This window comes from Marmota flaviventris, chromosome 7, assembly GCF_047511675.1.
Source record: "Marmota flaviventris isolate mMarFla1 chromosome 7, mMarFla1.hap1, whole genome shotgun sequence".
NCBI classification, from domain to species: Eukaryota; Metazoa; Chordata; class Mammalia; order Rodentia; family Sciuridae; genus Marmota; species Marmota flaviventris.
Window position 1 is genome coordinate 20,871,761 of NC_092504.1, and position 25,662 is coordinate 20,897,422.

The following is a 25,662-nucleotide window of genomic DNA, read 5'->3' on the forward strand; positions in this document are numbered from 1 at the left end:
AGAAGAGAAGTGGATGAAAAGAGAGTTGACATAGTTTGGAGAAATTGTTCTAATGAATAAATCAATGTTTGTTCCCTAGAAAAGCAGCATAAATGTCACGTGAAAAAAATGCAAATTCTCGGGTACTACTGTGGCCCTGCTTGAATCAGAAACTTGGAGGTGGAATCCAGCAATCTTTCTATAAATCCTTTGAATGATTCTTGTATTTGATGAAGTTTGAGGGCTACCTGATTTAAATTTCAGGACACTGATAGTAGCCGGAACCTCTTTATGAACCTTTTATGAGTACATAGTATATTTATAAATCTTATTTTATTATGATTGGATTCATGAAAAAATGATTTATAACTTATCCTTTGCACCTTAATAAATCTTATTCTCCTCTTCCTCCTCCCTCCCTCCCTCCCTTCCTCCTCCTCCTCCTCCTCCTCCTTCTCCTCTTCTTCTTCTTCTCCTTTTTGCTTTTATAACAGTTTTTTATAATCTAAGGCACAGTATTTATATTTGGCCACTGTGATGGTCTTGGAAAAGACGATGTTTTTTGCCCTTCTATTTTGTGATTTTACCTTTGTTAAGTTCCACCTTAAAAACGTCTTACAATAGTTTCTGTTGAATGATGTGCTTCAAATGGTAAATAAATAACTCTTAAATGCAACTTACTGATAAACTGGGGAAGTGTGACCTATAGTATGAGATCTGTATATGAGGAATTAAAAACTTCTGAAATCATTTTATGGCTTCACAGAACATTGAAACGTTCAATTCAGTACTATTTGTCTCTTTCTGGGAGTTACCACAATCCCTGCTTCAACCAGTAAATCTTTTAGCCTACTCACTCAAATTCTTTTGGCTTTGTTTAATCAGACCTCATAGTAATTATGTATTTTCATTAAAAAAAATATTTTCTCTTCCTGTTCCATCAGTTTTTTTTTCTTTCAGTGTTTGGGATGGAACCCAGAGTCTTGCACTTGCTAGGCAAATGCTCTACCACTGAGCATGCCCTCCAACCTCCATTAATTTTTTATTTACCTCAATAAGCATTCATAGTCAGTATAGTACAGACTGAAAGGGGGCAGAAGAGTAGGAGTGTGAATCAGGACTGTGCATCTGGACTTCTCTTCTTTAGTTCTAGCCTGACTGTACTGCCAGTCCTGCTCTTTTCCTCCCCCTCCTTCTCTGAGCATTTTTAGAGGATCACAGCATGGCATTGTATTTATGTAATACATTTATTTGATAGTTTAGCACACTTCACTTGTTGTCTCAGCTTCTAAAAGATGTCTGAATTTGGGTGGGTATAGAACCTATCTATTCCCATTAACACTATTACCCTTATATTATTGTTGTTTCAGGTCGAGTGACCTATATAATTCATCATCCAAACTGGGTTACCCTTGAGAGTGAAAAGGGGTGCTATTAATAACGACATCAAGGCCAACAGTCCATATAATTACTCTCACTGTATGACTTATCATAGTCTGTTTCTGTTGTATTTACCTTTATCTGTGTCTTATTCCCTCACAAGTTGTTATTAAATTGGAAACTATTGTGCCAAGATTCATGTTAATAGTAAAGCTTGTATCTATTTTAGTTTATTATTCTGAATATTTTCATATAATATACTTTATTTTCTAGTAACATGACAGAAACATATAGAATTTTTTAAATTTCTGTTTTTGCTTAGAAGTTTTAAAAATTTCTTTATTGTTTAGAAATAATACAACTGGAAAATATTTCTTATATTAAAATAATGTTCATTCCCCTTCATTGATGTTAGAATTTTTTTCTTTTAGTAGTATATTTTTTGGCTTTCCCCAATTTTCTTACTTTTTTTTTAATGTACTTCTCAGCTTTATTGAGGTATAATTGACAATAAAAATTATATATAAGGTATACAATATGATGATTTGATGCATGTGTATATTGTGAAATGATTACCACAGTCAAGCTAATTAACACATCTATTACTTCACGTATCAAAGAGTACAAATTTCACTTATAAGATGAATAAGTTTGGGAATCTAAGTACAACTGGTAACCAGTTAATGACACTGTATAAAAAACATGAAATTTGCTATAATTAAGTATTCTCATCACAAAAAGAAAAAAAAAAGGTAACCAAATTTTAATATCTGAAGAATTTTACATAATAGTGTAAGCTTTTTATGAGCCTATCCAGAATTTATCCTGCTGGAATTTCTCCAAGAGTTTAGAGCTATAGTCACTAACCATATAGGCTTCAGGGGACTTTTTTCTCTAGAAAACTGTTTGGGTGTTCTTTTTGTTTCTTAATTTTTTTTTAGTTGTATATGGACACAATACCTTTATTTTATTTTTATATGGTGCTGAGGATCGAACCCAGTGCCTTCCACACGTGAGGTGATTACTATACTACTGAGCTACAACCCCAGCCCTGTTTGGGCGTTCTTTAAAGGTATACAGTACTGTGAAGTTGTTCTTATCCTCAGATAATCCCAGCATATGTGATGTAACCTCATGGTTTATGAAAAATTTATGTTGTCTCACATTATCTCAGCAGTGCATTTTTAGAGATGCTGGTCTCATTTTTTTTTTTTTTTTTTTTTTTTTGGTGGATGAAGAGACTGAAGCTTAAGGAGTTGATACTCATTACCCAGTGTGTGTAAGAACTGGAATTTGAGTCCAATTATCCCAGCTCTTATTCACTCTGTAACATGTTTAGACATAGTTCCAAATTACTGTTGTTTTTGTTTGTTTGCTTTTAACTCTCCAATTTTGAGCTCTGAAAACCGAAAGAACTTCTCTGCATATATTAAACTGTGTTCATTATTGACCTCAGTTTCAGTTTGAGACTTCTGGTTATTGTTATCATCAGCTCCTTTACTAAGACTTCATTCCTTGTTTGACTACTATACTTTGGTTTGAATTTTGCTATAGTGACTTATGTTTTGAGTATTATCTTGAGGTTGGCTGGAAAATCCACCTTACCTATTTTTAAAGATAACCTTTTCCTCTACTTATTTAAAACTGTGATATATATTTTGGATCTGGAATGTCCTTCAAAGGCTCATGTGTTAAAGATTTGACACTTAGCATTGGGAGTTGGTGGGACCTTTAGAAGGTGGGGCCTAGTGGAAGGAAGTTAGGTAATTGGGGGCATGACCTTGAGGGAGATATTGGAACCCTAGCCCTTCTGTCTCTCTGCTTCCCGGACACTATGAGATTATCAGATCTACTCACAACATACTTCTGCAATAATGTACTATGCTACCACAGTCCTTAAGCAATAGGACCAAGCAGCCATAAAGTGTAAACTCCGAAACCATGAGTCAAAATAAACCTTTCCTTTTTTTTAAGTTGATTGACTTTAGGTGTTTGTTATAGTAACGGAAGGCTGACTAACCCTGTGTTAAACTTTCTATCCTGGTCTTTGGGTCTGGTTTGGCTTGAACTGCTCACAGTCTACCATTGGTACTACTAAGTATTAAAAATTTACTATATACTGTCCCATTGGCCTTGTAATAATCTTAATGGGTCTGTAGGGCTGAAACTGATAAGGAAATACCTTTAAAATGAAAGGATCTGAAGTTTACCTTAATCTGAAGTTTTTTTTTTTTTAATTAAAATTTGTTTTTGGTTGTTGATGGACCTTTATTTTTATTATTTATTTATATTCAGTGCTGAGAATCAAACCCAGTGCCTCATACATGCTAGGCAAGTGCTCTGCCACTGAGCTACAACCCCAGCCCCTGAAAACGTTTAAAGGAATTGAAATAGAATATTTGAGAGTCTTTCACTTTCATTACAAATCCTTTTAAATTGACTTTATGGATTTGTTACTTTTGTATTCATAGAAAAAAATTCAATTTCTGATTAGGTATAGGAATTTTTATGTTTTGATTTTTGTTTTATTCTCATTTTCTCTTTATTTTATTTTCTCCTGGTCTCCTTCAGGGCTTGGGAAATATGCCTGATATTGTTGATCATTCAGTTAAACATAAAACACCTAATGTTTTAAAATACCTGTTTAAATTCAGTACTGTACTAAATGTGGGGCAGACTAAAAATATGAGTATAAACCCCCACGAACTTATTATCTAGTAGGACATGTAATATCACATATATATATATAAAACAAGGCAAATTATGACAAATTATGTACTAGGGATATGAATGAATTGTGAAAATCTCTTGTGTTTTAAGGAGAGAGTACACATCTGTTTAAGGAATATTATGAAAAGCCTGATGGAGAGTCCTTTAGCTGAAATTTGTGAAAATAGGTACAGTTTTCACAGGTTCAGATGATAAGTAGGACATTCCACGATGTGGGTTCAGGATAGGGAAAAAGCAGCAGAGCCAGAATGCGGAACACTAATTACACAGTGAAATCACTGTTGGACTGGAGTGTTAGTTAGTGTTACTTTGTTGGGGATAAAACTGAGAAGAAACTTGTTTGGTCTTATTCCTTCTTCCTGTTTTGTCTGCTTCTCTGATTGATTAGTTGTTTTTGATTTTCTTACCCTTTAAGCATTTGTATTTGACTTTGGTCTCCTCCTCTCACTTTCTAGAAGTTGTTTTTCAGGCTCATGATTATTACATCTGCATGTGTTCAGTTCTGACTTCTGTCCAAATCCTACTCTCATGTTTGGTCTGCTAGGATCTCCAACTCTGTTTTAAATGCAAACAAACTACATTATTTTCTCTCTAGAAATTTTCATGCTGAACCAATCACTGTCTTCCTTAAAAAAAACTGTACCTGTTTTTCTTTAAATGTGTTGTCATTTTTATTGTTGGCATCACTGTTTTATGTACAACTCAGGCTCAGTGCTGCAGTCTCATCTTTGTCTGCATTCTTGTCTTATTCTCTGAGTTCTTGAGTTTTATTAGTATTTGACTTCAGACTGTTCTTGTGAGTCTTTTCCTCCTTAAATCCATTGTGATGGTTATTACTTGATAGAAACATTTTAGAATATGATGTATTGTGTTTCTCTCCCCTACATCCCCATAGTCCAGTGGTTTCAAACCACTTTTTACAATGCAGATGGCTGAGCCCATCCTCAGATTTTCTGATTCAATAGGTCTGGGATGAAACCCAATAATTTGTCATTTTAACAAGTTCTTTGTGATGCTGATATTGCTGGTCTAGTGGCCAACTCTGAGAACCACTGTCATAGAGTACCAAATATAGTCTAAACTTCTTAGTTTGGCATTCATAATCTTTCATAGTAGAGTCACATTCTACCTCTGCAGCCATAATTATTTACTATGTAGCTTTTTCATGTACTGTTACCTCAGCAAAAGTGTAGAGAGATTTACAGCCATCTTGTAAGATTAATTTTCATTTTAAAATTTAGTTGAAATAGAACTTCCTTTTTTTATAATACGGTTGTCTCTTTTTAAAAATATTTATTTTTTAGCTGTAGTCAGACACAATACCTTTACTTTATTTATTTATTTTTATTTGGTGCTGAGGATCAAACCCAGGGCCTCACACGTGCTGGGCGAATGCTCCTACTGCTGAGCCACAACCCCAGCCCTATCTCTGTTTTTTTGTATTTTCTTCCATCGTTATTCTTCTAAGCCAAAATAATCTTTTGTTTTGCACTGTTTTCTGTTATGTATTTGTTTTTTTGTAGTTTATCTTGACCCTTATTCCCATTTTATTTTCTTTATCCAATTCCATGCTTGGGGTTTACCTGTTCCACATTAGTTACATAGTATGTATGTCTTGATAAAGGGAATGAAACTGTTTTTATAAATTGTAACTAGGAGAATTAGAAGCCTTCATTCACTAAATATTCATGAAGGATTTTCATGTTCAAAGAAGTGGATTATAGTTACTACCCCCATTGTAGTCACTACCCCTTAAACACAACAAAGTAAAATTTTACTATTCCCTCATCGATAGGAGTATTTTAAACTCTTCTAAAATTTTTTGTATACCTTCCTGAAAAAAAAAAAAAACAGCAATTGGTAAAGACATTTGAAATCATATAGTGTGTCAAATTAATGGGATCTCTTAATGATTGGCCTTCCTAAAGTTCCTAAGAGAGGAACAGTATATTTGGAAGTAAATAGTATCTTTTTAAATGGATACAGTTGTGCCTTTGTAAGATAATGAATTTCTTCAAACTTTCGATTACTTAAGTTTTTTCTTTTTAAAGTTTCATACAGTTTAATGCAGGGATTTGGGTGTACAGTTGGGTGAATTTTAAAAATGTGCATACCCATGTTTGTACCATGCAAATTGGGATACAAAATATTGGGATCCTCACATTTTAATAATGTTATTTTCTTTTGTACATGAAGTGAAGAGAAATCTTTTTGTGTTGCTGTATTATCTAAGTATAATTGGTCAGTAATTTTTCTTTAACTCTCCATTGCTAGTTTACTTCCCATGCTTTGTGGTATGTTTAAAATCTTATGCCAGTTATTTGATCCTAACCAAGGATCCTAATTTGGAGTGGGGAACATTTTCTCTCTCCTGTCAGAGGTCATGTAATCACTGGGAGCTCACAATCTGCATTTGTGTCTGTAAACTCTGTTTTTTTTTTTTTTTTCTCTTATTACTATGGCTTCAGTTTGTGTTCCTTGCAAAGTGAATTCCTTTACTTGTGTACCTTGATCTCATCTCATTTTCCTAGGGTCAGGCTTTAGAAATTTTCTTCTCTCCAACAACTGTATTTTCCATTTTTTTGCTGGAACTTTCCCATATGTCTGAAACTTATCATTATTTTTCTTACCCTTAAACACAACAAAATAAAAACTTGTCTTGACTCTACTTTTCCTTTTGCCTTTATTATTTTCTCCTTTGATTCCAACAGACCCCCCCAAAAGTACCTGTGTATTATTTCTCTCAATTTTTTTTTTAACTCACTTAGGCTTTTGCAATTGTTAGTCCATAAAAACTGTTTTTTTTTTTTTTTATAACTCACTAGTGATATCCATGTTGCTGTGCAGTTGAACATGCTTTCATTTAAAAATATTCTGCTTGGTTTTCAGGAAACCATACTCTCCCTATTTTACCTCTAGTGTATTGATTGTTCTTATTAGTTTCTTGGCTGGTTTTGTCTTTAATACTCTATCCTTATGCCTCTTTTCCTATTTATGTCCTTTGATGATCTTGCCTAATTTCAGGCTTTAAAATACTCTTTTTTCTTTGTTTTCCAGAAATATATCTGGATTAATATATTGTACTGCATAAACATCTCCATTTGAACATCTAATACTCATTTTAAATTTAACTGTTCAAAATTAAGTCCTCATTTTCTGCTTTTCTCAGATCTCTTCTCTGTTTTTGCTTTTTTCACTAGAGTTACTGTTTAAATAGCTGCATCATAATAATCTTTGAGTGGGCAGAAAACTGGCATCATTCTGGATGTTTTGTGATCTCATCTGCTATGGTTGGTTATTGCCAGATTCATTAATTTATTAAAAGTTGTAAAATGCCAATACTTTAATTCTGTTTTTTTATTAGCATACTTCTTCAAAGAGAAATTTTCATATATCAGTTATTTGTATATTTATGTAGGCAAGACAGACTAAATGATTGATTTTTTTCCCTTCCATATAGACTTTTAAGTCAATCAAGTAGTTTTAACATTCCTCCAAAGCAAACAAGAGAGTTTTGTGTGTGTGTGTGTGTGTGTGTGTGTATGTGTGTGTGTGAGTGTGTGTTTATGCATGTGTGAAGTATCCTGAACTTATGGATTTAAATGAGCCTCAAACTACTATCACTATCTCTTGTTGCTTTAATTGTCCCATTTTGGGATTTGGAAACTTACTTAGGCTTGTATATTTATCCTTAGTAAGTAATCTTTGATAAGCTTGTTTTCTACTGTGACAAAAGATGTTTCATGTTCAGTTTGTACATTCTTGGCCCTCCATTTTGTTCTTCAACCAATATTTTGTTACTTTCTTTTTCTTTTTAAGAAAATGTGTTCTATGAATATACTATGGTACTTATGGTTTAGATTAGTAATATAGGTTTTTTTTAAAATTTAATTTTATTGATCTTGACCCTGTGTCTTCCTATAATCATACTAGAAATCTTGACAGTACCAGAATGATTATTTATTAGATTTATCCCACGGTATACATACAACAGTCTCAGAATATAATGTTAACACCAACTACCTGATTACAAAAATAGTTTAAGCCTTTTTCTTTCAGTTCTTATTTTGTTTAGAAGGTATATCCCATTAGGCACATATGATCAAAGATTGTGGGCTTGCTTTAATTGTATGGTTATATCACTAACTAGATATAGTTAGGTTTAATTGTTTTATCTCACTGATGATTTTTATTTAATTTTTAATTTGTTTTCATTAGTTATACATGGCAGTAGAATGCATTTATGCACTTTGATATACATATATCGGATATAATTTCTCATTTTTCTGAGTGTACGTGTTGTAGAATCACATTGGTTCTGCAGTCATATATATAATGAAGCAATAATGTCTGTTTCATTCTACTATTCCTCCTATCCCTACATCCCCTCCTCTTCTCTCCTCTCCCTTATCTTCCCTCTACCTAATCTAAGTTAACTCTGTTTTTCTCTAGTGCTCCCCCAATCCCCCGCTTATTGTGAATTAGTATCTACATATTAGAGAAAACATTCAGCCTTTGGGTTTTTGGGGATTGGTTCATTTCGCTTAGCATGATATTCTCCAACTCCATTCATTTATCGGCAAATGCCATAATTTCATTCGTCTTTAAGCTGAGTAATAGTCCACTGGAAAAAAATTATATATATCTCACATTTTCTTTATCTATTCATCTGTTGAAGGACACCTAGGTTGGTGCCATAGTTTAGCTGTTGTAAATTGAGCTACTCTAAACATTGATGTGATTTCAACACTATAGTATGCTGATTTTAAGTCCTTTTTGGGTATAAACTGAGGAGTGGGATAGCTGGGTCAAATGGTGGTTCTATTCCAAGTTTATTGAAGAATCTCCATACTGCTTTCTGTAGAGGTTGTACCAATTTGCCATTCCACCAGCAATGTTTGAGTGTACTTTCCCCCCCACATCTTTGCCAACATTCATTGTTGCCTGTATTCTTGATGATTGCCATTCCAACTGGAGTGAGATGAAATCTTAGTGTAGTTTTGATTTGCATTTCTGTAATTGCTGGAGATGTTGAACACTTTTTCATATATTTGTTGATCGATTGTATGTCTTCTGTAAAGTTTCTGTTTAGTTCCTTAATCCATTTACTGATTGGGTTATTTGTTTTTTTAAATTCTTTATATATCCTAGAGATTAATGCTTTATTGGAGGCGCATGTGATAAAGATTTTCTCCCAATATGTAGGCTCTATTCTCACACTATTGATTATTTCCTTTGCTGAGAAGAAGCTTTTTAATTTGAATTTATTCCATTTATTGATTCTTGATTTTACTTCTTGCCCTTTAGGGGTTTTGTTAAGGAAGTCAGATCCTAGGCCGACATGATGAAAATTTGGGCCTACTTTTTCTTCTGTTAGGCACAGGGTCTCTGTTCTAGTGCCTAAGTCTTTGATCCACTTTGAGTTGATTTTTGTACAGGGTGAAAGATAGAGGTTGAATTTCATTTTGCTATAAAAAGTTGGTTCTTTGAAAAAATAAATAAAATAGATAACCCCTTAGCCATGATAACGAGGAGAAAAAGAGAGAAATTTCAAATTACTAAAATACGAGGTGGAGAAGGAAATATCACAGTCATCATGTCTGAAATACAAAAGATAATTAGAAACTATTTTGAAAATGTATACTCCAATAAAATAGAAAATGCCAAAGATATCAACAAATTTGTATACATAGATAACCTACCCAAACTGAATGAGGAGGTCATACACGATTTAAACAGATTGCCATCAAAGCCTACCAACCAAGAAAAACTCAGGACAGATGGATTCTCAGCCAAGTTCAACAAGACTTTCGCAGAAGAATTAACACTGATACTCCTCAAAGTATTCCATGAAATAGAAAAGGAGGGAACCCTTTCAAACTCATGCTATGGACCAAAACCAGGTAAGAGACACATCAAGGAAAGAGAACTTCAGACCAATATCTCTAATAAACATAGGTGCAAAAATTCTCAATAAAATTCTGGCAAATCACATACAAAAACATATTAAAAAGCTAGTGTACCATGATCAAGTGGGATTCATCCTAGGGATGCAGGGTTGGTTCAACATATGGAAATCAATAAATGTAATTCATCATATTAATAGACTTAAAAATAAGAATCATATGATCATCTAAATAGTTACAAAAATGCACTTGACAAAATACAGCACACCTTCATGTTCAAAACACTAGAAAAACTAGGGATAGTAGGAACATCCTCAACACCATAAAAGCTATATATATATATGCTAAACCCAAGCCAATATCATTCTAAATGGAGAAAAAATTGAAAGCATTCCCTCTGAAAACTGGAACAGGACAAGGATGTCCTCTTTCACCACTTCTATTCAATATCATCCTTAAGACTCTAGCCAGAGCAATTAAATGGAAGAAAGAAATTAAGGGGATACAAATAGGTAAAGAAGAACTCAAAATGTCACTCTTTGCTGATGACATGATTCTGTATCTAGAAGATCCAAAATATTCCACCAAAAACTTCTAGAAATAATAAATAAATTCAGCAAATTAGCAGGATATGAAATCAAAACACCCATAAATCAAACTCATACATCAGCAGTGAATCCACTAACAGAGAAATTAGGAAAACTACCCCATACACAATAGTTAAAAAAAAAAAAAAAACAACAAAACAAAATCTGGGAATCAATCTTAAAAAAGAGGTGAAAGACCTCTACAATGAAAACTACAGAACCCTAAGGAAAGAAATTGAAGAAAACCTCAGAAAATGGAAATATTTCCCATGCTCCTGGATAGACAGAATCAATATGGTCAAAATGGCCATACTACCCAAAGCCCTATACAGATTCAATGCAATTCCAATTAAAATACCAGCATCATTCCTTATAGAAGTAGAAAACGCAATCATGAAATTCATTTGGAAAAATTAGAGACCCAGAATAGCTAAAGTAATCCTCAGTAAGAAGAGTGAAGCAGGAGGCATCGCAATACCAGACTTTAAACTATGTTACAGAGCTATAGTAACAAAAACAGTATGGTATTGGCACTAAATTAGATACATTGACCAATGGCACACAATAGAAGACACACAGAGACAAACCCACAAATACAGTTTATCTCATACTAGACAAAGGTGCCAAAAACATTCACTGGAAAAAAGATAGCCTTTTCAACAAATGGTGATGGCAAAACCCAAAGTCCACAGGTAGCCAAATGAAATTAAACCTCTCTTTCTCAATCTGTACAAAAATCAGCTCAAAGTGGATCACTGATGATTTTTAAAGATTACTTTTAAAATTAATTTAAAAATTTGTTATAAAGTATTTGACAATAAATCATAAAATTAGAAGGGAAAGGTTATCTTTTTAAAATATATTTTTTGTAATTTTATTTTATTTATTTTTTTTACATGGTGCTGTGGATTGAATCCAGTGCCTCACCCATAGCACTCAAGTGCTCTACCACTGAGCTATATCCTCAGCCCCGGGAAAGGTTATTTTTAAAGAAATGTAAGAAATATGGTATATGGGACAGGGATAGAAGTAGTTTGTATAAACACTTTATTTCATGGACTGTGAAACAATGCAAATATTTTTATTCTCTTAGAATCTTTGTTTGTTTCAAGTAACAATATACTTTAAAAAAATACTTTTAATTTGATTTTTTCTATGTGCTAGGAAGTATGTTCTGTACAAGTATAAAGTATTTGTTTTGTCCTTTATGTACCCATCATTGGTCCATAATAGATACTAAATCAACATTTATGTGAATAATTGATTACATTGTGTTTTCATGGTATTTTATCTCAATGCAAATTAAAATTTGTATGTTTATTAAAATAGAAGCCAATACTAAATGCTCAGATTCTTAAGAGCTTTAAATTAGTATTTTCAAAGTTTATTTTCACTTAAAAATTATTTTATTTTATTTTTGGTATCAGGGATTGAACCTAAAGGTGACCATGGAGGCATATATCCACTGCTGCCCCCTCCCCCACAAGTCTTAAAATTTTTTTATTTAGAGGCAGGGTCATCCTAAGTTGCTTAGGGCCTTGTTAGATTGCTGAGGCTGGCTTTGAACTTGTGATCCTCCTGCCTTAGCCTCTAGAGCCACTGGGATTATAGGTGTGTTCCACCATGCTTGTCCTGTTTTCACTATTTTTTGGTAATGATTTTTCCTAATAACTTTTGGAAACAGTCTCAATTAAAGTAATAAAATGTCCAAGTTAACAACCACTGAATATCTGTTTTTCTTAATGATTACCCAAATCATGTTTCTCCAAAACTCAATAACTATGCATCTGTGTGCATCTGTCTACTGATTTGTGAAGGTGGCTTAATATAGAATTTAAAATCTAATGTTAAGGTGAATGTTTAAATGAAAAAAAAATGTGTATGGTTTGGGTGGGGAGTATTTGAGTATTTGTGATTTCTGCTTAGTTTTGCTGTCAATGTAAATCTCTAAAAAAGTCTTATAAAAATTAAAAGCAAAACAATATACATACTCACAAACACAAATACTAGTAGACTTGGAATCCATCGTGGATTTAGAAAGTTACAGTGATGTCAGTTAGATTGATGCTAACTGATGCTAATTGATGCTAACTTACATGTAAAACTGTTGTATTTGTTTATAATGTCATTATATAAGCTCCACATGCAAAAAATCATAATTTTTCTTCCGTTAGTATTAAGATAAAGCAGGTACAGGTGGTTTCTGACTTACGATAGTTTTGGATTACATTTCTTTACAATGCAGTGAAAGTGGTCCATATTTGGTAGAAACTGTATTTTGAATTTTGAATATTTGATTTTTTTCCTGAGCCAGGAAAATGCAGTATAATAGTCTCTTACAATGCTCTACATTGCAACTACAGCTCCTAAACTCTGCTGTTATGAGAATAAACAAGAAATAACTCTACAGTGTTCTCTGTTGCTAAGCTATGATTTGTGGTAGATATATTAAATTTTTTTCTGTGTTATGATATTTTCAGCTTATGATGGGCTTAGTGGGATAGTACTTCAGTTTAAGTTGAGAAGCATCTGTAAATTCAATTAATAGAATGAATATGCCAGAAATAGAATTATGTATTATTAGATTGAACCTTGGGAAAATATTGATACAATACCACACTTTATTTATTTATTTATTTAGGTACTGGGAATTGAACCCAGGGGCACTTAACCAGTGAGCCACATCCCCAGCCCATTTTTATATTTAATTTAGAGACAGAGTCTTACTGAGTTACTTAGGGCATTGCTAAGTTGATGAGGCTGGCTTTGAACTTGTGATCCTCCTACCTCAGCCTCCTGAGCCACTGGGATTATAGGTGTGCGTCACCATTCTTGGCCCATATTTTAAATTACAGTGTGATAACATTGCAGATATTGGGGATATTAAACTATTTCCATAAATAATACTTAGGTAATTTTTAGAGAAAATAAAACTACATCCCTGCATTTTTATCTTACATCAAATATAAATCAATTAAAATTTAAATGATAAAAGTGAAGCTACACAAATTAGAAGAAAAATATAAGTGAAAACCTATTAGAATTTCTGATAAGAACCATTTAGTTTGCTTAAGGTGGTCTGATCAAACCTTGGTATTGAAAGTCGGTAATGAGGGGAAGATTCCCAGATGGAAGGAACTGTTCAATATAGCTCTGGGGTGCTCGCTCACCTATGGTCCCCGCCCTCTGGTAGTGCTAGGGCTAGATCCCACAGGCCCACACCTACTAGGCAAACAGTCTGCCACTGAGCTATACCTCCCAGCCTATGATTCTGGTTTTTACCTTTAGATATTTTTTTCTTTCTGAAGGAGGGATCTCATTATTTGCTGCCACAGTTTTTTTTTTTTTTTTGTGTGTGTGTGTGTATGTGTGTATGCATATGTTTGCATGTCCTTCTGAGGGCTTACATTTTTGTGCACTCTTTTCTTCCCGTTTATCTGACTTCAGTGTAGCATATGCCTTTCCTTTTGATTCACATAAAGTGGAAACAAAATTTGGATGGCTTCATATCCCTTAGTTTTCAGTGAAAGCATATGTTTTAGTCAGCTTTTTCTTTGCTGTGACCAAAATACCTGAAGAGCAATGTAGAAGAGGAAAATCTATTTTGGCTTATGGTTTCAGAGGTTCAGTTCATGGCTAGCTGACTCCATACCTTTGGGCCTGGGGTGAGGCAAAACATTATAGCAGAAGGATGTGACAGGGGAAGCAGCTCAGAATGTAGCAACCAGGAAGGAGACAGAGGGAGAAGGGACTGGGGAGAGGTCTCTCTTTACCAGCAGCAAAATACAAAGTCCAAATTGACGCCCCTCAGTGACCTGCTTCCTCTATCCATACCCTCCCTGCCTATAGTTACCACCTGTTTAATCCATCAGTGGATTAATCCACTGATTAGGGCACACCTCTCATTTCGCCTCTCTAATCTATTTTACCTCTGAAAATTCTTGCATTGTTCTACATATTAGCTTTGGAGGACACTGTATTTTTAAACCATAACAGCATATGTAGTCATAATAATGTATAGTTAGATAGTCTGCTTTATAAAAGCAGTTTGCCAGTTGGATTTTGAGGTTCCTTATATTTACAATTCTCCATTTGTTTTTAAAACATTCCATAATAAGGCTATGATACATGAAAGGAATTCCATTATAATTGGCCAAAGTAGAAGAGGAAATGTATTGAGTCACAGGACTAGTCAGGTATGGTTGGATTCATGTGCTCAAACATCTCTCATCTGTTTTCTTTGTTGGCCATATTCTCAGGCTGTCTCCCTTTATGGTGCCCAAATATCTATTAACAGCCCTAAGTCAAATCCTATTAGTTTTATAGCCTCAGTTAATAAAATTTATTTTTTTCAGTCATTCCAGCAAAAGTGAAATTCATTTTGGGTCTAATTGATCTGACATGATTACATACTGTAAGCACAGGAATAGGGATATTCTAGTTGGCTAGGCTTCCTGACATACACCTCCACAGAGGTGTATGTAGACTGGTAGACTATGAGTGTTATAGTTATACATACACAGAGGTGTATGTAGACTGGTAGACTATGAGTGTTATAGTTATAGATTGCAATAATATTCATAATAATGACCATGATTATTGTTAAGATTGTTAACACATTTAAAAGTACTTCTTTTGTTAATACTTCATTTAAAAATTCTTTCATTTCAGAAAGTTTTCATTACAATTGCTTAAAATTAGAATGTTTTTGCTCTGAAAGAGGCAATCTTCAGTAGTTTAGATGTACTTTCTTTTTCTGATGTTGGATACATTAAGTATTACTATACATACTCTATAATCTTTTTTAAAAATAGGAAATAGTAATTACTATCTGTATGGTGCACATGACTAGTTTCAAGCTTAATGGATGAGAAGGGTAGTGGCTTCTAAGAAGTGGAGTCTTTGATAAACAGAAAATGCTTGTTACCTTTTTTAAAAAATATTTTTATTAGGACATTTAAGTTACTCATAATAGTAGGGTTTGTTTTGCTATAATTATGCATACATGAAATATAATTTTCTCAGTTTCAGTCCCTAGTACTTCCTCTTTTCCCTCCGCTACTTCCTCTCTCCGTTTCTTTACTGTGCTGGTCTTTCCTTTATTTATTTATTGTTTTTTAAACTGTTAGCTTTTTGAGGAGTGAAGGTGAGGAAATCTGTACAATAATTAATATAGAGTGGTGATGATAGATAAGCCATGGCTTAGTGAATCAGCACTATACTACAATGTGTTCATTTTGTTGCTTGGTAGAATATATTTTTTTACTTATACTGTAATCTCCCTGTAACACTTTGTACTTATTTAGGATGAAATTGGTTTTGTTTTTGTTTGGATATTCTTACTATCCTTTATTCTATTACACAGTGAATCCTGACAAATTAATTTTTTGATACATTATCCATAATCTGAATTTTGGTATCCAGATTTATAGTTAAAGGAATTCTCTGAAAACCAGGTGTCACTAAACTTTCTCAGAGTTATTAGTGTCTGTGTTTATTTAAGATATTTCGAAGCATAGTAATTACAGAATTTACTTTGATATGTTGGATTTTATGGTCTAAATGATGGAGTTTTATTTTATCTCACAGTTCCATATGTATTTTAAGGCAGTTATGTACTAATGTTCTTCTGTTGGTAACTAAATAAATTAATTAAAGAGATAGGACCTAAATTAAGGTGATAAGTACTAATTAATATAATTTAATATAATTTAGAGTTTATTTTCAATGAGAACTGTGTAGTTTATTAAAATATGAAATAAAGGCTGTGTAGTAGTTATGAAATTAGTGTCCAGTTTCTGTTTTCAAAAAAACTGATGGTAACTTTTAATCATTATGCACAAGGAATTGTTCTGAGATAGTTTTAAGTCTGTTTCCATGTGCCCTATTCTGAGATACCTCCATCTCGCTTCAGGGTCTTTATTGTATGCAGGGGCTCACAGTTTAATCTGTAAGTACTGTCTCTCTTGGCTGCTTATCTAGTCTTCCTGATGACCTCCTGCATTTCCCATTCACTAATCAATGTTATCTTTATGTATTTTTCTCTTAGAATATTCTTTTTCATTATGTTCATAATATCATATACAAACATAGTACCTAATATATTTATTTGTCAGCTTTCTGTAGCTATAACAAAATATCTGAGCTTATCAACTTTAAAAAAGAAAGATTTATTTTGGCTTACAGTTTTGTGGATTTCAGGCCATTGGTGGTTGGCTGCATTGCTTCCGGCCTATGATGAAGTACTATATTATGAAGCGAACATGGGGCAGAGGAAGCCTGATCATCTCATGACCGGAATGAAGGAAAGAGAGAAGGGTTCCACAGTCTTCTTTGAGAGTAAGCCCCTAATAGCCAAAGACCTACCACCACCAGGCCTGATCTCTTAAAGGTCTCTACACCTTTCAAAAGGCCAAGCTGGGGACTATGCTTTTAACACATGGACCTTGGGGTACATTTAAGATTCAAATTATAGCAACAAGTTTTAACATTTTTATTTTACAAATATTACATCAATCTAATTGACTAATTAAGCTATTTTAATGAAGAGTAGTTCTAAATGATTATATCTTATAAATATAGCATTGCTTTCTTTTAAGTACTTGCCAACTACTTGCTAAGCAGTAGTAGCATATAAACACAAAACACACTACTATTCTCTGTGATAGATACTATAAATAACTAATAGGACCTTGTAATAATGCATAATTGAATACACTTTCACTGCTAGTACTCTACTTAATTATATCCCCAGTATCAAAAAGAATCAGTGATAGCTACTTCATAATTTAAGTGTTCAGACTGAATGTAGTCTTTACATTTCTATGACATGAAACAAATTTGTTAGTTCTGCAGAAAGTAAAAACTTCTAAAATATAGAATTCATGTCTTATTGATATTCTCATATCTACAAATACTATATACCTGTATTATAATTTAAAGAATCCCTTGCTAAAATTGCCCTCCAAAAATTATACTAGTTTGGGCTTCCACTGATTTATGAATATGTCATTTCCTATACATTATTTAAAAGAGCACATCTTTTCCCCCAACAGCTTTATTGAAATAGCATTGACCTATACCATAGTTGCATGTATTTCCCTGCATAGTTACATTGCCAGTAATCTTAATGCTTTTATGAAGATTCACATTTCCATCTGGTATTGTTTTTCTTCTGCTCATAAGACATTTGAAAATAATTTAAACATTTCTAGTAGTACAGGAATCCTGATGCTAAATTATTTTAGTGTTTAACTATCCAAAGAATTTTGTTTTTCACTTTTATAAGTAGTTGCTAAGCAGTAGTAGTATATAAACACACACTTCTCAGTGATAGAAACTAGACATAACTAATAGGACCTTGTAATAACACATAATAATATGCTACCACTGCTAGTATTCTACAATGTAATTAGAGCTCCAGTATCAAAAAAGAACCAGTATCTGGGTGTGGTGGCTCACATCTATAATCCCAGCTACTTGAAAGTCTGAGGAGGATTTTCAGGGCAACTCAGCAAGAGTGTATCTTAAAATAAAAAGGGATGGGGATGTGACTCAGTGATAAAGCCCCCTTGGGTTCAATCCCTAGTACTACAAACAAAGTAAGAACAAAAACAATAACCAGAGGTAGCTACTTTATATATATGTGTTCATATACCCATATATGTATATGTATACAATGCTTAAGTGTTTTCTGCATTGCATTGCATCTAATAAAAAATATGGTCTTCTCTTAATCTCTCTCTCCTTTCCATCCTTTTGCTTTAAGATATTTTCATTATCCCTGGGTTTGAGTATTATGTCTCATTGTGTGTGTGTGTGCGTGTGCGCGCACACACACATGCATCCCATCTATCTATCTATCTATCTATCTATCTATCTATTTATTGTGGGGGTGGGGTGATGCTGTCATTGAGCCACATCCTCGATCCTTTAGTGATTTTTTTTATTATCTGTGGGTTCATAGTTTTATTAATAAGATTTAGAAAAACTTTGTATTTCTTCAGATACATTTTTTGTCACCCTCTTTCCTCTACTCAGGACCTACAGTTATATATGTTAGGCTGCTGAGGTTGTTCCACAGCTCACTAGATTTTACTTGAGTTTGCTAGTATTTTCATCTTCCATGTTTTGCCATTAATCTCAATATATATTGTGGTTTAGATATGAGGTGTCCCTCAAAGCTTATGTGTGAGACAATGCAAGAATGTTCAGAGGTGATATGATTAGATTATGAGAGGTCTGACTTAATCAGTGTGTTAATCCAATTCTAGGCAGAATAGGGTATGGTTGGAGAAGTAGATCAGTGGGGGCTTGTCCTTGAGGTTTATATTTTGTCCCTGGTGAGTGGAGCTGCCTCTCTGCTTCCTGGTTGCCATGTCCTGAGCTACTTTCCTCCATCATACCCTTTTACCATGATATTCTGCCTCACCTTGAACCCAAAACTACAGAATTAGCTGACTTTGGTAGAACCCACAAGACCATGAGACAAAATAAACTTTTTCTCCTCTAAATTGTTCTTGTAGGTCTTTTGGTCACAGCAGTGTAAAAATTGGCTAAACCTATTTTTTATCCTATAAATTGCAGTTTTCTTGTCTAAAATTTTGATTTTTTTAAACTTTAGATTTACATGTCTCACTTATCATGTTCAATATTTATCCTAGCTTTTTAGCATATAGACCATAGCTATTTGAATGTATTTCTTTTTGTACCGATTCTCTCATATGTGCCATTTTCGGATTGGCTTTGATTGATTGATTTTTCTTCTAATTTTAGGTTGTATCTTCCTGTATCTTAGCATGTATGATAATTTTTTACCAAATGCCAGGCATTGTAAGTTTTACCATTTGCAGTGGAAGGTGTATGTGTTCTATAAATGTTTTCAAGCTTTGTTCTGAACTAGGCTACACTTACTGAGAAACAGTTTAATAATGTACCAATTTTTTTTACACTTTATAAAAAATCACTTAATACAAGATGGTAACCTTCAAAGGCTTACCATCTTGCAGACAAGGAAACTAAAGCACAGAAAATAAGTAAGTTATGAAGGTCATAAGTTCTTATGGAGTTTTCTGAATGGTCCTGTGAGTGTGGACATACCAACCATCCTGTTTGAGTTAACAATTTTAGGATGAAGAGAAAATATTGGTAATTCATGCTTTATTAGTGTGTTCGTGTGTGTGTGTGTGTGTGTGTGTGTTTTCTTTCTATTAAGAGTTTGGGAATTAGTGCATTTTTTACAGAACATCCACTGTGCAGTGGTGAAAAACTTTTTGAAATTCTTCAAAATTTACCTTCAGTATTGGATTTTCCTTTTAAGTAGCTCCATGAAATAGAGTAAATGGCTAATCTTTCCTTCCTTAGTCTTAGTTTTCTTGTTTGTAAAATTGGGGACTATAGTAGTACGTTTTTGGTTGTATAGTCTTTCCTCTGAGATCTTATGCAAGCTATTTGAGAATTATTTTCAAGTGAGAATGCTGCAGTTGTTTATAAGGAATCCATCTGCTTTAACTGACTCACATATCAGACCTTGGACATTGTGTTGTTTTGATGACAGGTGTCCTTGGAACTTGCTTACATTGTCAGCAGAGAGGCTGTGATTTCCTTCACCATCTCAGTGTTATTTAGTTTGTTTCAGAATATCCAAGAGTACTGGTAATCTTACCCTAATAAGTGTCTGTTCATCTCTAGAATATGTATTAATCCCACCAGTTTAGTCAGGGCAAAATTAATTATTCATGTTATATTTATTTACTTAGGCTTATAAAATATTTTTCTATGCACACCATCTAGGGATTTTAAATGTAATCTTCAAAACCATATGCAGTTTTATTCCTTGTACAGAATAGAAATAGAAGGCTAAAGAGAGGTTAAGTAACTTGTAGGTAAGTATCTAATAATATGACTAGTGGAGTCAGATTTTGAATATATGTCTGTCACACTGCAAAGTCTGAGTACTTAACTGTGATGATAAGTCACATCTCCTGGGTGTTGAGTTCTCTTAAAATTATGGTTTAAAAATTTTTTTAGTTATATATAACATTAGGATATATTTTGAAATAATCCCAAAAATATTAAGTATAATTTGCTTGAATTTAGTCCCCAGCACTTCTCCCTGTTCCCCAATGCCTGCTCCCTACTCTCCTCCTTTATTTATCTTTCTGAAATTTATTTATAGTTTTTAAAATGAATATCTTGTGGATATACTTAATGTTGGGATTCACTGTGCTACATCCATGTGTATACAAAGAAAAGTTTGTTCAGATTCATTCCAATGTTTCCCCTTTTCTTGTTCCTATTTCCTCCTGCTGCTCAATCCCCTTCATCTACTCTACTAATCTTTAATTTTTTGAAATTCCCTCTCTTTTTTTCCCTTTCTCTTTCTTGCTTTCTCTCTTTTTATCCCCTCCTGGTACCCCATTTTGGTTTAGCTTCCACATATTAGAGAAAACATTTGACCTCTTTTTGGGACTAGCTTATTTCACTTACCATGATAGTCTCCACTTACATCCATGTACCAGCAAATGCCATAATTCTTTATGGCTGAGTAATACTGTGTTGTGTATATATACCATATTTTCTTTATCCATTCATGTGTTGAAGGGCACCTAGGTTGGTTCCATAGCTTGGATCTTGTGGATTGTGCTGCCACCAACATTGATGTGCCTGTGTCACTGTAGTATGCTGATTTTAAATCTTTCAGATACATACTTCGGAGTAGGATAGCTAGTTCCATTCCTAGTTTTTTGAGGAATCTCCATATTGCTTTTCACATGTGCTAGGTGAGCACTCTGCCGCTGAGCCACACCTCCAGCCCCTGGGTCTCTTATTTTACCAAATGAATTTGAGAACTAGTTTTACTAGTTCTGTGACGAATGTCGCTAGAATTTTCATGGGAATTACATTGAATCTCTATAGCATTTTTGTTAGTATGGCCATTTTAACAATATTAATTCTGCCTATTCAAGAACATGAGAGATCTTACCATCTTTTAAGACCTTGAGGTCCTTCACCTTGAGACCTTGTTAGATTTATTCCCAAGTATTTTATTTAAATTTTTAAAGGCTATTGTGACTGGGATAGTTTTCCTAATTTCTTTTTCAGCAGATTCATTATTGGAGTACAGGAACATGATTAATTTATGAGTGTTGGTCTTGTATTCTGCTATTTTGCTGAATTTATTTATGAGTTCTAGAAGTCTTCTGGTGGAGTTTTTTGTGTCTTCTAAATATATGGAGTGTTGTCAGCAAACAGAGATAGTTTAAGTGCTTCTTTTCCTATTTGTATCCCTTTAATTCCCTCTATTGCCTTATTGCTCTGGTTTGAGTTTTAAGGACTATGTCGATAAGAGTGGTGAAAGTGAACATCCTTGCCTTGTCCCTGTTTTTAGAGGAAATGCTTTTCAATTTTTCTTCATTCAGAATAATGTTGGCCTTGGGTTTGTCATATATAGCTTTACAATGTTGAGGTAAGTTCCTTCTGTCCCAAGTTTTTCTAGTGTTGTAAACAAGAATGGGTCAAATGCTTTTCCTGCATCTATTGAGGTAATTTATTATATGATTCTTGACCTTGATGCTATTTTTGTGGTGAATTACATTTATTGACTTCCATATATTGAATCAACCTTGCATCCTTGGGATCAAACTCCTTGTTCATGGTGCCTTGTCTTTTAAATGTTTTTTATATGGTTTGCTAATATTTTATTAAGAATTTTTCATGTATATTTTATCGAGTATATTGGCTTAAAATTTTCTTTCCTTGATTTGTCTTTGATTTTGGTGTTAGGGTGCTACTGACTTTGTAGAATGAATTTGGCAGTGTTCTCTCCTTTTCTATATTATGGAATAATTTGAGGAGGCTTGGTATTAGTTCTTCAATGGTTGGGTACTACTTTTCTGAGAATCTTTCTGGTCCTGGACTTTTCTTTGTTGGAAGACTTTTGATAGCTGCTTCAATTTCATTACTTGATCTGTTTAAGTTTTCCACATCCTCATGATTCAATTTGGTTTGGTCATATGTCTCTAGGAATTTGTCAATATCTTCAAGATTTCCTAGCTTAATGAAATATAAATTTTCAAAACAATTTCTGATGATCCTCTGAATTTCAGTAGTGTTTGTTTTGACATTTCCTTTTTCTTCTGAATTTTGTTAATTTTAGTGTTTTCTTACTTTCTTTAGTTTGTCTAAGGGTTTATTGATCTTTATAAACTCATTCTGGTCCGTTTAATATATTAAGTAGCTAGAATACAATATCTGTTGTATGTGGAAGTTATCTTATTTCTGAACTGTAATAATTCTGAAGCACCAGAATTATACTCTGGGCTCCTAAGTGTTCATATGATGAAGAGGATTTCCTAGTTGTTTTAAATATGTATCATATAAATGAAACACTTGCCATTTGTTCTAAGTGACTGGATCATTTACAGGACATACTTCCTCTTTGCTTTGTCCATTATTATGATTTTTACTCTAGGTTTTCCTATTTAAAAGCCAGTTATCTCTACTAGATCAGTCAGGAAGAATGGGAGGGATGAAAGGAGGAGTTGGAGCAATTAGATGCCTTTTAGTATAATTTTAAAAAGAAGCAGTTAGAAAAAAGGAGTAGGGCAATATTTAGAGCAACAGATATATAAATGCTAAAGTAATGTTTTGGATTAGTGCTATGGAAACCAATAGTGATGAAGGACCAGATGTTGAATTTCCAATCTCTTATGGAGAGGTATTATAAAATGCATGATTCAGGTGCTTTGAAAACATTGCCTGATTACTATAAAGGTAAGTGTGGCCACAGCCAGTTTCAGTATCTAGTGTAGACCAGAATCAGTACGATTGACACTAGTCTCTTGATCACATGTTAAATAGTTTGTTGATCTTAAAATCTTGTTTCTGTATTTGGTATTCAAGCACACTGAAGATCAGAAAAGTGAAATATTTGGTTGATATTATATCACTGCTAAATAGTTTAGTATAGAACCACTCTAGTAAAAAGCAAAATCTCATCTTTTGTCTGAAGATGATGTTAATTGTCATTGTAAAGTCAGAAATATATGCCTCTGAAGTGGGGCTGTGGGGGATTTTCACTTTCTGCATTTTAGATTTCTGAAATAATCCTTATGTTTTTGGAATCAGAAAAAAATCAATTTAAGTGCTAATAAAACAATAATGAAACAAGAATATCAGAAATATTGAGGTTGAAAGAACATGGAAAAAATATCAGTTTTATATAATTGAAGGCTTTTTAGGGAGGAGTATCAGGATATAAGCCTTAAAGATTGTCAGGGAAAAAATTTATAAATGATACGTAAGCCATAAAAAAAGAATTTGCTTTTTATTTGTTAGACAGTGGGAAACAATTAAAGAAGTAACATAGAACTGGTTAGTTCTTGTAAGGATAATTTTATTACTTTCTCTGTGTATACACACACCCACATACTGTTTATTTTTATTTTTTGGTGGTGGTGGGGTACCAGGGATTGAACTCAGGGTCACTTAACTACTGAGCCACATCCCCAGCTCTATTTCGTATTTTATTTAGATACAGGGTCTCACTGAGTTCCTTAGGAACTCACTGAATTGCTGCAGCTGTCTTTGAACTTGTAATCCTGCCTAAGCCTCCTGAGGTGCTGGGATTACAGGCGTGGGTCTCTGTCTGGCTCTGTATATATTTTAAAGTAAGACTAATAGAGGGTATACTTCAGTTTTGTAAAATACATTAGTTCTGCACATCATAACCAAATGCCCTTAAGTTATAAGCAATATTTTAAAAGGAAAACAGAAATATGATGCAGTAATTGAAAGATTGGTATTATGTTTTAAAACATTCTCTTGTAAAAATGTATTATGCTCTTGAGTATAACTACTACTTGGGTTGGAATCTGAACTCTGCTGTTCATTATTTCAACTGTATTATTTAATCTCTCAAATTATTTAATTTGAGCATATTATTTACTCCCTTTTAGCCTTGATTTCTCATCTGTGTCTTAACGAAAAATAATATTTTTCTTATAGGATTGTCATAAAGCTTAATGACCCTATGTATATGTAGGTGTGTTTTAGGTGTATAGACATACTCGTTATGTAATTTCTACTTGGTAAATAATGAATGTTCAATACATACTTAACACTGATATTTTTATTGGATAATTAGTAAGAGGCACTTCACAAAATATATGTAACAAATAGGTATCAAAAATATACCAGTTATTAGCTGAGAAATAGCCATATAAGATTTTTTAAATCAAAACTAAATTAGTTAATTTTAGTCTATTTAACGTAGTGTTTTCTTTTCTCTAGTTTATCAGAGAAGATATGAAATATAAAGATGCTACTAATAAACACAGTCATCTGCACAGAGAAGATAAGCATATAACTGTTGAGGATTTATGGAAACGATGGAAAACATCAGAAGGTAAGATTGTTGTAGTGATTGTGATCTCTTATCTTCTGCACTTCTGCCCTGCTTAGCTGTTGATAATTCACTAATTGCATATGGTTTTACAAAAAATTTAAAGTAATATTTATGTGAAAACACTTACATTTTAGTAACTTCCAATTTTTATTCTGAAAAGTGACTTTTATCTTAGATTTATTAAGCATCAGGCTGTTTTCAGATAATTTGTTACTTTATACCCAAATGAATAAGATAGATAATATATGCCCAGGAGCTTAAAGTTCTGAAATATTGTTTCAGCTACTAAATTGCATTATTTAAAAGTTGTATCAAATAAACATAGTGTAACTGTTAGCTTTTTTTGTCACTGACTAAAATGCCCAAGAGGAACAACTTAGAGCAGGAAAAGTTTATTTTGGCTCATGGTCTCAGAGGTTTACTCCATGATAGGCTAACTCCATTGATCTGCACTCAAGATGAGGCAGAACATCATGGTAGAAGGGTGTGCTAGAGCCCTGTTCACCTTGAGACAGCAGGGAAGCAGGGTAAGGGAAAGGGGCTGCAGTAAGATGAACCTTTCAGTGTATTTCCCAGGGACCCACCTCCTTGGGCTCTCCAAAGGGCTTGGACTGTCCTCCACTTTTAATCTTGCCTATTGTGCTCTTGCCCCACCTGCCTACTGCTACCATCC

The 25,662-nt window shown here is 33.5% G+C and overlaps 1 protein-coding gene across 5 annotated transcripts in view; it reads left to right on the forward strand.

Moving 5' to 3' along the window:
* The window catches only part of Stim2 (stromal interaction molecule 2), a 163,268-nt gene that overhangs the window by 67,635 nt on the left and 69,971 nt on the right, over window positions 1–25,662 (forward strand). For all 5 annotated transcript variants that reach the window (XM_071614205.1, XM_071614207.1, XM_071614206.1 and 2 more), the window contains exon 3: window positions 24,875–24,989. In XM_071614205.1, the coding sequence (XP_071470306.1) occupies window positions 24,875–24,989 (115 nt within the window). The remainder of the gene's footprint in view (window positions 1–24,874; window positions 24,990–25,662) is intronic.